Genomic DNA, 12980 nt, shown 5'->3' with positions numbered 1-12980 from the left:
TCCCTTCTTGTACAATTACTGCTACACCAATTGCCACGTGGAATGCAACTGTATGCCTAGTGGATGTTGACTGTAGTATACTAAGTGCCTCCAGATCTGTAAATGTCTATATTCTAAGCAAGAGTCCTTAGGAACTGTGAAACGATGAGATCTTTCTGAAGTGACATGGTTTCCAGAGACTTCTTGCCAAAATCTTCCATAGCAGCCGCAGCTTTCCCTTTCCTTTTGTCCCATTCTTTTGTGTCTCCCCCCTCTACTGCTTGTTGTGCAGCACACCTGAAATCTTGCCCGCTGCAGCAACTGGAGAAAGTACAGATGACAGCACCAAGGAAAGAGCCAATAGGCAACAAAGCTGCTGCGTCTTCTGCTTAATCAGTAGCTTGAACGTGAAAGAGCAAATCTTCGGGTTGCCACCTGGCAACCACAGTCCCACCTTTTAATTAACTTTATTTATGGAGATGTACCATCGCCAGCAGTGCAACACAGCAAAGTATTTATGTGTTACATGGGGGCTATCTTACTCTTGATTCTGAGCCAGGACTTACTAAGCATCATGCTGCCACACAAAGGATAAAATGCAGCACCTATTGTTTGATCAGGGGAAAGGGCCGGTTAATCTACACCGACTGTTCAGTGACAGCTGTATGGAATATATGCTCCTTTTCCTGACTGAACTGGAACTTTGAGGCACACAGTGTAACAGCACAGCTCTCCTCCTGCGCCAATTAAGAAGCACTTTGCATAATACTGTGCTTGTAGTGACTGTCTGCCTCTTCCCCCCCTCCCCCACATTTGCTGCCAGCATTTAGCAAAAAGAAGAATGGCACTTAGCAGTACCCAGAACAGAAATAAAGCTGTAATACCACATAACCTGTCAGGGCAGGCTGAACTATTTTTTGCATGGCAGCTGTTTCCAGAAAAGCGACGTGAACCAGTTCTATTCTTCTCCATGCTTTCCTTAGTTCGTGGCAGCTCTTCCAACTGCAGCAGATTCACCACAGTGCAGTAACCATGGCAAGCCTATGTTCAGCACACACACTGGGGAAAGAAAAAAAAACCCACATTACTCAGGATAGGTAGAATTTTCCCTGGGTGGGTGTTTCATTCAGCAAGAGGGAGGGTGACCTCAGCCACTGTGAGTCATCCTGCAGAGATGCGAGGGGAAGAGCACTGGAGGAAAACAAAACAAAAATCCCAGACTCACCCCTGGATGGGATATCACAGGGCCAGGCAGCGTCTGGAATGGAAACCCGGGGAGGGAAAAAAAAAAAACCGGGCAGCAACAGCTTTGTGTGCGTTTGGTCTGCTTTACAAGCCTAACTCGGGCTCTTCTTATTGTAGTAGCGGATTTACAGCATGTTTACTACCACAGCTTCTGCTGGATCCGCCCGTTAGTCCCTGAAAGGGGGGGGGGGGCACCCTAATATGTGGGAACAATCTGTTGGCTGCTTTCGGTCTTCCCTGGAACCACCTCCTCCCCGATCAACTCCCTGCTATTCCAGCTGTTCGCTTCCAGTGGCGCCAGAAGGGCTCGAGGCGCGCAAGGAAGGATGAGGAAAAAGAGGGGGTCCGGCGGGAGAGAATTTTAGTAAAAGAAAACCCGAGGCAATTTTATTAACATCAGAAACGGGGGACGAAGGAGGCGCAGTGGCCTTCACGGTGCTCCCCTCCACCCCCCGCTTTTGACTTCTTAGGCGAGCCTCTTCCATTGCAACACCGGCACCGCTCCTTGTTCTCCTTCCTCTGAGGCAACCCGGGTTCGCGTCCTTCTCCCTTCACGGCTCCCCCGCCCCGCCCCGCCCCGCCGCGGACGCCTCCCCTCCCCTCAGCATGTGAACGAGAGCAACAACGTCCCTCGCGGAGGCAGCTGACGCTTTCTAACCGATCCCCCGCCAGACAATTGCTGGTTCTGTGGCGGCGCTGAGGCCCCCGGACTCTTTCCCGTGCCGCGGCTGCTGCCCCCCTCCCCCTCCCCGCCCCCTCCCCTCCGCCCAGCGCGTTTGTGCCTGGCGGAGGGAGACGGCGCGTTGTGCCGGTCTCCATGGCAGTGGGCTGGCGTGGGCGGAGTGGTCGGGGCCGCAGCGCGGCGCTGAGGGAGTGAGCGCCTCCCCCGCCCCCTTCGCTCTGCCCTCCCTTCCGTGTGTTTGTGTCAGGCTGGTCGCGGCGGCGGCGGCTGCCCGGGGGCGCCCGGCTCGGAGCGGCGGCCGAGGGAAGGGAGGCGGACGAGACGAGCTGAAGCGGACAACCGACCCAGGGAAACCGCCGCCGACTTGGCCGCGCGGGGGGGACGACGCGACACCGCAGCCCCCCTCCCTCCTCTCCTCCCCGCCCCCTCCCCCTTGGGCTGGCTGCCGCCGGGCTCCTCCGGCCATGGGCGACCCGTAGAGAGGCGCGAGCGCGGCGGTTGGCTGGCGGCGTCTCTGTCGGTCGGTCTGTGCTTCGGCGGCGGCGTCCGCCATGGCGGTGGTTGTGGAGTCGCGGCCGGAGCTGGTGGGGAAGCGGTTCTTGTGCGTCTGCGGAGAGGAGCCGCCGGAGAAGGGGCGTTGGAGAGCTGGCGTGATCCGCACCGTCTCCCACCGGGACTCCCACAGCCCGGAGTTGTCGGTAAGAGACGGCCATTTCTCTCCTTCCCGGCTCCCTCAGGGGGGTCCCCCGTTCAGCCAGGAGCGGGCGGGGTGGGGGAGAGAAGGGACTCCCCTCCTACCCTCCCCCCTTTTTAAAGGGCCCTTCCGAGGGTTGTGGTGGGTTGGAGGTGAGCTATTTTCACCACCCCCTCCCCCAATCCCCGGGGCCCATCCAGTGGCTGTTATTTGGGGTAGGGGGGCTGAGAAGAGGAGGGGGTAACACGACACTCCCCCCTCTGCTCCTGAAGAAAAGCGGGGGGGGGGGGAGAGGCGATGAAGGAGTTTAAACATGACACATCCGCTCTCATTTCCCCTTCCCGAGGCCCCGAAGAGCAGAGGGGGCGAAGGGGGCAAAGCAGCCCCAGCAAATCTCTCTCCCTCTCCCGTTTCCCACCCCTGTGTCTGATTTGTAGAAAAGGGAAGCGCCTGATCTACTACTACTCGTTTCTTCTCCATGTTTTTGTGTGCGGTGGAGGGAGGGAGGGATGTCTGGTGTACAACCAGGTTGACGTGGATCGTGAGTGCAGCCGCCGCCAACTGTTGGTGATCTGGAGCCTTTAGGGAACCAGGGTTTGTTTTTTTCCCCCTGCTCTTTTCTTTCACACGCGCGCGTCCCTTGTGCTGATTCGCTCCCCTCAATATTAATGTGGAGTTGTGTGTGTGCCTAGCATGGGTGATGAGGGAAATCGGCTTCCGAGGCGTTGATTTCGATTCGTTGTGCAGGCACTCTTGTTCCTTTTAAATGTTGTGTGGCAAAACGGCAGGGTCTGTCATCTAGTAGCTGTAGGAGATTCCACCCCCCTCCCCGGCCGCCCTTTTGTCAGACCTGTGGCTTTTTAACGATAATCAGGCTGGAAATCTTTTCTCGTAGAATTGTTGGGAATGGCTTAGAAGAAGCTACTGTGCTTTTTAAGCGAGGGTGTCCCACTGCTAGTGTTTTCCTAAGGAATATAGGAATGTGGAGTATGGGTGGGGGAGGGAAGAGCCAGGGTATACTCTGTGATGGGAGGAGGGATGGGGAAAGTGTCCAGGATTTCCTTGGTCAGCGTTATATGTAAACTGTAGGTCAAATTCTAGTCTATTAAGGATTTCTTGGTTATTAGTTTTGCACTCTTTTCAGATACTACTTTGTTGCTACAATTATGTGATCAATTTTGTGAATTGTTGTCACACAAAATTGGCTTCTCGGTTCTCCAAATACTCCCAAAATTGGACTCCTGATAGATTTGTGTAGGCCCGTGTATTGTTAATAGCAAACTTTTCAAGATATTCCTCCTTTAATTTGATGGGGAAAGGAATAATTTTTTTAAATGTTTCACTTCTACTTGTATCTGGCTCTTAACTTACAACTCCAGTGTTGTCTGCCTCTTTGTCTTTTCCACAAAAGGGTTTACTTTTGTGCTTGCACGTACATGATTTCCCCCTTTTAGTGCTGGTTTTGTGTGGATTTGTGTAATATGTATTTACAGAGTACTTCTTAATAAAGAAATAGTGTGTGAGTCCTGACCTAAAACACAGTTGGGGGAAGAAATATTCCTTTCTATCCAGCCGCCCAGAAATGAAGGCAAGAAAAATAGATGGAGGGATCTTTGTTCACAGGGCTCAGTTGTGTCATGATTCATGAGGGCCTTTCCAGAGATTTAAAATATTTCACTTCAGCATATACACTCAGGTTTTTCTCAATCCCTAGTCAGTCATGTAATATCCTGCCCCCTACATAATGAAAGGGTGAGGGAGTTGCTGCAAGGGTTCATGGCTGTGGGGTTTTTTTTTAACTTGAAGAGATGCGAGATAGACAACCATCAGAGATCTGTAGATATTTAAAAGCATAAAGTATTTAAAAACAAACAAACCTTAGCTGTTTATTAATAGGATAATGCAGAAGGATAGCCTTGATAGCATTCATCGCCTACACTTGCTTTTGAAGGAGTGTCATTTCCACACATAAGTGTTGCATTAGGGGGAATGCTGATTTTCTAAAGAAGGGTATAAAAAATCTCATAAAACTTTCAAATAGTGGGACTGTGGGGTAGAAAGAACAATATTTTCCTAGTATGGAATATTTCAGCTAAAATCCTTGGGAACTGTAGTATTATCTTCAAGAAAGATGTTTAGCTACTGAGTGATTGCAGTTACTTTGTAAAGGACCACGTGGAAAGACTTAGTTGCATTCCTGGGCATATTTACCTGTGAGTAACTATTAAACTAATTAGGATTTGCTTCTTTCAAGGCTAGAACTGGGCTGACCAAATTTCTCTTTTTCTCAGCTGGTGCAACAAATCAGAAGGGTAAAAAAGCTCTAAAATTCCAACTCCTGTCTGTTAGGAAATAAACTCATTTTAGAACAGTTAGATTTTATGCTGTGGGTCTGAGATCACAAGTACAAGTCTTGTAGACATAGTTAACGCTAATGAAAGAGATCTGTTTCAGTTGCTGGAATGTAGAATGGAGTTTCTTGGTCACTGTTGGCTTCTCTGGTGTTTGACTGCTGCTGTGGGTGGAGCATTTTTGCTAATCCTTCTGGGCTTCCATTCTCAGATTGTTTCTATGAATAGTTTCAAAGCCTGCTGATGCTTACAGTGAAATTTAATTTTCTTTTTTAAAAAAATCAGTTTTGTTCCTGTGCACAGGATTCTGATTAGAAACTGCTCAGTCTTGTCAATTTCTTGTGACCAAAGTTAAGCTACCAGCATTAAAACCATATGTAACAATTTGTCTAAAACTTTTTGTTGTGAACCGGTATTCTGGCTTGCTTTACAAGCCACCTTTTTTCCTATGTTGTCCCAGGAGGCCACTTGAAATGTAATGTGGAAATATTGTAAATCCAGAGTATGAGTAAGTGAGCTAGTATAAAGGGGAGGGAAAAAATAAAAGCTATATTCATTTCCTTTATTTTCTGGTATTTCAGTGGGACACTGGAATGGTGTAACAAGGAAGATGGCCAAACCAGCTGGCAGCAATTATTCTGCTGCTGGCATTCACTGTCTGGAAAATAAGTGTGTTGTCTTTGCATTGCTCACTGCTTTCTCTGCTCTAAAATGTGGATTGTTGGTTAGTTTCAGTTGTATTTCAGCTTCTATTATAATTTATACTATCCTTGTGCTGAGTTTCTAGGACATGTGTATAATATATGGCTGCTTAAATTCAGATTTTTTTTATGAACCTCAGGAAGGCATGTTAACTTTTGTCAGAAATACAGCTTACCGTCATTCAAACCAATTTAAACCTTTCTCCAGTCTTTTCCATCCTTTCCTGATCTTGGAAAATGGAGCTGTGACATAGGCCTTGTCTAATCACATGCGCATATAGGACCCGTGCTGCCTTTCTTAGTGTAAATTACAGTGTACTATCTTCTGAAAAATGTGGTGGTTACTGTAAACTGATTCAGTCACCCAGGTCTTTATACCACCCAAATGGTGGCTGTAACTTTTTCTTCCTTTTAAATTGAGAGCGAAGGGGGCTTTCCCCCTGTCAAAGAAGACTATGTAAGTGTCTTTTATAAGCCTGGACTAATTTCTGCAAACATTAGGGCAGAAGGTTCATTTGCTGTGAAATTGGGGCTGATGGTAGATTGAGGATCCAGAGGATGCCCCTTGGACTGGGTTTTGTGTTAAGATGAATACTTTAAAAAGTAATTTGTTAATATTGAATAAGCTTTTGGAACACCATTAGAGACATTCACTGAAGATATCAAATTTTTGCTTTTACTCAATTAAAACATACTGCATAATGAAGTGAATGAATGAGTTAACACTTGGAACTCAAACTGTCAACAAATGAAAGATTCTTGTTTATTTCTTCTGTTACTTATAAACAGAAGTTTGAGTTAGTCTCCAGATAACATGCTACAGGGGGAAGAGGTTTGCTGAAAATGCATATGGGAGTTGTTATATGTATTTTCAAATAAAAACCAAAACTTTTTAAAGTGTTGAATTGTATATAGCTTATATAAATTTAAATGTGATTTTGGATGTTTAGGGCTACTTAAAACATAGTATCATCAAGACTTCTTATATGACTATTGCTGCATGTACATGTTTTAGGAATCAGCTTTCATTTCTGTCTTCAGAACTTGTGTATATACAGTAAAATAAATGTTCACGTAGCATACACTTTCTTGGTATAAGGCTGGTTTTGTTTGACTCAGTTCTTACTGCATACCACACAGTTGTTCTAAGGGAGAGAACATTTGAGCACAAAAATTTCAGTCAGTTTAGGTAAATGCTATACTAGGATCGGAAGAAACAATTTGCTAGATGTGTCTGGAATTCAGAATCAGAAAGAATGAGAATGAGGACAAACTGGGATACTAATTATTGGGGGATAGTCATTATTGGGAGGTTGTAGACATGCTGTTGAAGCCAACTAAATTTCAGTCAGCAGCAAAAAATTAGATGTGCAAAAGTTTGTAGTATTCAGTCTTTTATCAACAATAATTGAACTGATATTTCACAGTGAAGGAAGTGTTAGGCCTTTTATGGTTTATCTTGTAAAAGACTTTCCATTGTGTGTGTTCATAGAAAGTTAGAATGCACGACTGGTATGTGGTTTGGTGAATTCACAAAGCTTTCAAGGTACATATTGTTCTGTGTATGTAAATCAGCTTGCAAGGTTACCAGGAAAGTTGTCTTGGTAAGAAAGGTTGAGCTGATAGGACCAAGGTTTTCACAATTCTATGTGAATGTTACAGCAGATGACGGTCTGGTCCGTGTGGGGAGAACCAAAAGTTTTTGCTACTTTTGTGTTGAATCTCACTTCATGCATAGAGCTGAATATCTGGATCATGGATTACTTCATATAGTTTTTCCATTCACATAATTAGAATTCAGATTGCTTGAGATGAGGAAGGTCTTGGTTTATACAGGAGTTTGGAGGAGACCAGCATCAAGTCCCTTAGCTATCTGCAGTTGTTTCTGTGTTTTTCTACTAGAGACAGTATCTTTCTCCTTATTCTTGCCATATCCATTTTACATAGGGTTGTGCCCAGTGGTGGGATTCAGCAGGTTCGCACCACTTTGGCAGAACCAGTTGTTAAAATGGTGCTTGTAAACAACCAGTTGTTAAATTATTTGAATCCCACCACTGGTTGTGCCTCTATTTGTGTTGAGTTAGTATACTCCATTCTATAATACGCTGATTTCTTGGTTCTCTCCCCCTCCCACACACACAGAGACACATTAGATTTTAAACTTAGTAATTCTTTTTTTTTCTGATAGCTGGATGTGTTAATTTCTCGCACCCCTATTTAATGTATATATGTGTGTGTTTTCTCTCCCTTTCCACAGCTCTTACTTCTTCCTGTGCTAAGCAGTCTAACTTCAAGACCACATGTGCTTTCTAGACATTTGCTCCATCAAATATGCCTTTAACTGTTTCTTTATCACTTGACTGAGTGGCTGAAAAGCAGGACCACCAAGAAGGGACTTAAAAATAGATTTTTTTTTAAGGGAGCAGGTGGTAGCTGGCTAGCTGCTTCCATCTGACTGCTTGAAAAACAATCACTTCTCTAGTACTCTGCCTGGATGCTAAATGGGTAATTCTAAGCTTTCATTAGAAATGTGTTATAACAAATAGTGTGAAGCAAACCTTTTTAATTAATAGGATGTTTGAGAAAAAAATTGACAGTAGAAAACTTGCTCTAGTTACTAAAATGTGACATTTTGCATAATTAACATATGAGTTAACAAAATGCTAACTATCTTTAGAAATATGTTTTGTATTCAAATATTGATAAGAGTTGTAACATCCTCAGTCCATTGATTTTCTATACAGTGTGTTGAAGTACAGGTGGCCAAAGACTGAAAAAAGACTGGAAAAGAGGCTGATTGGAGTTGGGTGGCTGGGGAAACCTTACTCATGAGCTAGGTATGCTGTTGATTTGGGACTAGGGATGGAGATGGGAGCTGAAGGCTGCACTTTATGTACATGTTGCAGAGAATCGTGGTTGGTCTTAGGCCTTCACTGTGTATTGCCCTAAGCAAAAGAATGTCACAGGTAACAGTGTGGGTGAATACAATATCCCAATATGTGTGTAGTTATTATAGATTGTGAAGTCGCCTTAAGAAATGGGGACATCCTAGAATGGTGAGATCAGCAGGAAGCATATTTTGGAAGAGTAGAGAGGAGGCATGGACATGAAAAACTGAAGATTAGCGAGAAGTCCTTAGGAAGCAGGAAGAGCTGTGTACCACCGGCAAGAAGACAGTTGATGAATAAGGTAGCTTTGGCAGGTGAGGGCACCATAGGTCAGGAATACTGAAGAAACTGTTAAGATGGGGAGGTGCAAGTTGCATGCCAATGCAGCTAGAGATGTCAAACTTCTGGAAATTTTGAGATCACTGCAAAAGAAAAAAATTACTGCATTTTTTGGAAAATAAGAAGTTAAAAGTAGGACAGCCCAATTTTGGGGGGGAGGGGAGCTGAAGCATGTCTTGGAAGCAGCACTGACACATTTGCCCACTCCACTGGTGTTAGTGGCACATACTCTGGTGGGGGGGTGAATAGAGTAGCAGGTGAGTGCTACTCATTGGCCCCTTACCCAAAAAAGGCTTCTGCCTGCAGAGCTGCATTGGCATAAAGGAGGATGCCGACACATCTGGGGGTGGGCTCGGGTATTCCCAGGGGTGGAGCTGATTTCCACCAAGCTTTGGGCCAAGGAATTCCTGCAGTGCTGCCCTGTAATTTATGCCATGAAAACACATGGCATAAATCACTTTTTTCAAATGAGTTTTTTTGAGTGGCAGTGTTTTTTTCCTGCCTTGTGCTGCCCAGAGCTTCATTGGAAGTAGCATGGTGACATCTCCCCTGCACCATCTCCCACCCCCAAATCTGGATTGGGCTGTAAATGTATTAGTTTTCTACAAGAAAAATTGTAAATATATCCAATACTTGGGGGAGAGAGTGAGTAATGAACTGCTGCACCTAATGCTACAGTCACACATGTGCTTTTGTTTTTGCTGTCTAAAAAGAAATAGAAGTTGAAATTTGAAAACAAATTTTGTAGTCATCAAATAGGAGTGTACTCTTTGGACTGAAACAGTGTCATACAGTCACAGTGGCACTCCCATCCCTTTTGGATATCAAATTAACAGTGTCGTACCTAAGCAGTTACACCTTTCATTAAAGTAATTGAATGCTTAGGATGGTATTGTAAATTGTATAACATTGAAACCACAGAACTAATTAATAATTATTATCATAAAATGCATTATTGCATACTAGCAGTGAAGCCCATTGCGGAGGAAAATGCATTGGGCTCTAGAAAATTGAGGTGAGCCAAGCAAGCGGTTTCCCCTGCAATGGATTTTACTGCTGCTTTACCTCCCACCCACCCCCCACTGGCATTGTTAAGTGTTGAAAGCTGCTTGGGGGGGGGTGTGTGGCAGAAGCTGCAGGGGGTGAAGAGGCGCTAGGGGCGCTCTCCTATCAGGCTGGGTAGGTATTTGGGGCCTGGGAGAGGGTAGGAACGAATAGGATGGCCGCTGGCAGGCCCAGAGGGGAGAACACTCTCCTGGTGGGCCAGGGCAGTATTTGGGGCTGGGTGAATGGGGAAGGGAAGTCCGCTGGCAGACTCTGCATGGAGGGTGCTCTCCTGCTGGGTGGGATAGGTGTTTGGGGACTGGGAGAAAGCAGGGGGAAAGGGAAGACCAGTGACCCTAGAGTCTGGCTTGCTGTTTAGAGCGAGGGGAGGATGGATTGGGGAGGATTAAGGACAGGTGGGGAGATGGAGAGGCCTGTGGGATGAAATATCATCTACCAGTGGGTGCACAAGACTCACTAACTGGAGGTCATCGTTGGGCATTTCATCCCTTAGGGAATTCCGTGTAAGGATTAACTGGCCATGCTGACAGAGGCTGATGGGAATTGTAGTTCCTGAACATCTGGAGAGCTGCAGGTTCCCTACCCCTGTACTAAGCCATAAAGATTTTATAATGCTTACGGAGCTCCCACCATTTTGTCTAGTTTGCCCCTACACACACACACACACACACACACACACACACACACACACACACACACACACACACACACACACACACACACACACACACACACACACACACACACACACACTATCCCTGTCTATTATATGGCATAGAAATGTGGGGTTTGAATGAACAAGCACTCATTAGCTTACAATCTCTTCAAAACTCTTTTATGAGATGCATTTAACACTTCCTAAAGGGTCCCATTCAACCCTGCTGAGAGTGGATCTTGGTCTCCCTTCATTTAGAGCACATGCACATTCTCCAGGAGACGTAGGAAGTCTCTGATGGGTGTTTCCTGTGCTCTGCAAGGCTTTTCTACAGCTCTTCAACTCTTCAGCCACCACTACTTCAAATCTTTAATGAAGACAGAGATCTCAATCTGATTTTTTTTGGTTCTGTTGGACTGGGACCACCACAAGGATACAGTGACTGACAGTTTCTTAGTTTCCCAGTTTTTTGCTGCATGATTTAAAACCATAAAAAGATCATTTTGTAGCATTATATCTGGTAAACATCTCTGTGCATAACCTCAGGATGGTGTTTACATCCATAGGTTCCAAATATTGCCATCGGCTGTTCTTTGCTGGATACTTTTGAATTCCATCATCTCAATGTGTTTGTATATGTTGGAAATCCAGATGTTGAAAATCTCCCTCAGTATACTTTAGATTGCCCACTTTATGCAGAAGCCTGCGAACAAATTTATTATTAAAGATAATTCCAGGCAATCTTATTTCAGATTTTGATAAATTGATATACTTGCTATCTGATATTGATCCTTATGTGTCCTGCAGAATAGCCGTCTGTGCACTGGCAGCAAGGAAGATTAGAGCCAAAAAGTCTATAAAAAAAGCATCTACTCTTAAGTGGTTGAAAATAATATATTAATGGAAGATTGTATTTTAAGATATATATTTCAATATTAAATCTTGTCATCGTCCCCCTTTTCTTTTTTACATTGTGAGGGCCTTTGGCCACGTGCAATAAAATTTTACTATTACCATTATATTTTTTGATAATCAGTGTGTCCTGAAATATTTGTCCATCACATTTCACATTTATAAGTTGTATGGAAGTACGTAAAATATTTGGAGGTAATGTGGGTGGGTTGATCTACTCTGTTTTGTGTTAATGGAAGGCCCTTGTAAAACAGAATTTTTCTGCCTTCCCTCTCCCACAGCAACCTACTGAACTGCCTGAAACGGGGGCAGGGAGTCATTTCATGGAAGTCAGTGGGCTACAACAGTAAGGGAGGGGACAGAAACGTTCCCTTCTGCAAACAGGAGTGGCTGCCATCTGTTAATGACACCAAATTTTGAATCCAGCCATGAATGGATTTACAAGAAAGGCAAAACAGGGTTTCAGCTTCTCTTAAGTCCTTAAATCTGTCTAGGATATTATCAAGCAGTCTGTGTAATTTGTACTCTTCTGGTTGTGATCTTTTTTTTCAATATTAAGAGTATTAATTTACCCTCCTTTTATGATTGGGAAAGGAAGTGAAATTTCTTCAAAAATGTATCTGATAAACTCTTATTCTCCTGGAGGCGGAGGGCATCTCGCTGGGTAGTTCTCCTGGATGGCGTAGGCCATCTTGTTTGGGTTGTTCTCTACCGTCAATCAAGGAGGCAGGAAATCTACTTTGGTCACTTCCTGTAGGCGGGTCATAGCCGTCTTGCCCCAGTATCTTCCTGCCTCGTCAGGGAGTGCAGCAAATTCAGCAGGCTCTTTGCTTATGGATAGGCTTCGTGTCCTTTGGTTCCCAAAAACTCCTTTCTCCTGGAGGCGATCTCGGGCATCTTGGATTGGGTGATTTCCAACCTATACTCAGGGAGGCAGGACTAAATGATGTCACTTCCTGTAGAGGCTGGAATCCATCTTAGATCCCCAGTATTACTTCCTGCCTAGCAGGGAGCGCAGTGCTTGTGAGAGGGCTCCAAGCTACTTGTATTTCTCTACCTTATTTCTACCTTATTTCTACCTTACTTCTATTCTCACGTGTGTTCTGTGTGTCTGTTTCTGTCGGCTCCTGTCCTCTTGTGAATCAGCCTGTCAGTTTGTGAATCAGCCTGTCAGTTTTTTCCAACTGTCAGTTTTTCCCACCTTAACGGGCCGCCTTAAAATGGCCGCCCATGGAATCTACGCTCGCTCCTTCTCACCCCCGCCTGAAGGTTCTTTTAGCAAGACCATGCGGCAGAGGGCACTTCGGGCAGCTTAACCCGAAGGGGGCATCAGAAGAGCAACAGTCAAGGAGTCCCTCGGCTGAGGCTCCGTCCACTTCTTCTTCTGCCGCATGGGAAGGCGGCTGCGGCCAAGCGGCTTCGGTGCCCCCGCAGGAGATGGCGCAGGCGGAAGAACAAAGCCCCTGCCG

General features: G+C 45.2%; 1 protein-coding gene across 1 annotated transcript in view; it reads left to right on the top strand.

Moving 5' to 3' along the window:
- The first annotated feature begins 2121 nt into the window (after positions 1–2121).
- JMJD1C (jumonji domain containing 1C) overlaps positions 2122–12980 on the top strand; it is a 169816-nt gene continuing 158957 nt past the window's right edge. Inside the window, exon 1 of the mRNA XM_048505035.1 lies at positions 2122–2604. Coding sequence (XP_048360992.1) covers positions 2458–2604 — 147 coding nt within the window. The 5' untranslated portion in view covers positions 2122–2457. The remainder of the gene's footprint in view (positions 2605–12980) is intronic.

This window comes from Sphaerodactylus townsendi, linkage group LG08 (genome assembly GCF_021028975.2).
Source record: "Sphaerodactylus townsendi isolate TG3544 linkage group LG08, MPM_Stown_v2.3, whole genome shotgun sequence".
NCBI lineage: Eukaryota > Metazoa > Chordata > Lepidosauria > Squamata > Sphaerodactylidae > Sphaerodactylus > Sphaerodactylus townsendi.
Note: the sequence above shows the minus strand (reverse complement) of the source record. Positions and strands in the feature narration are given on the sequence as shown.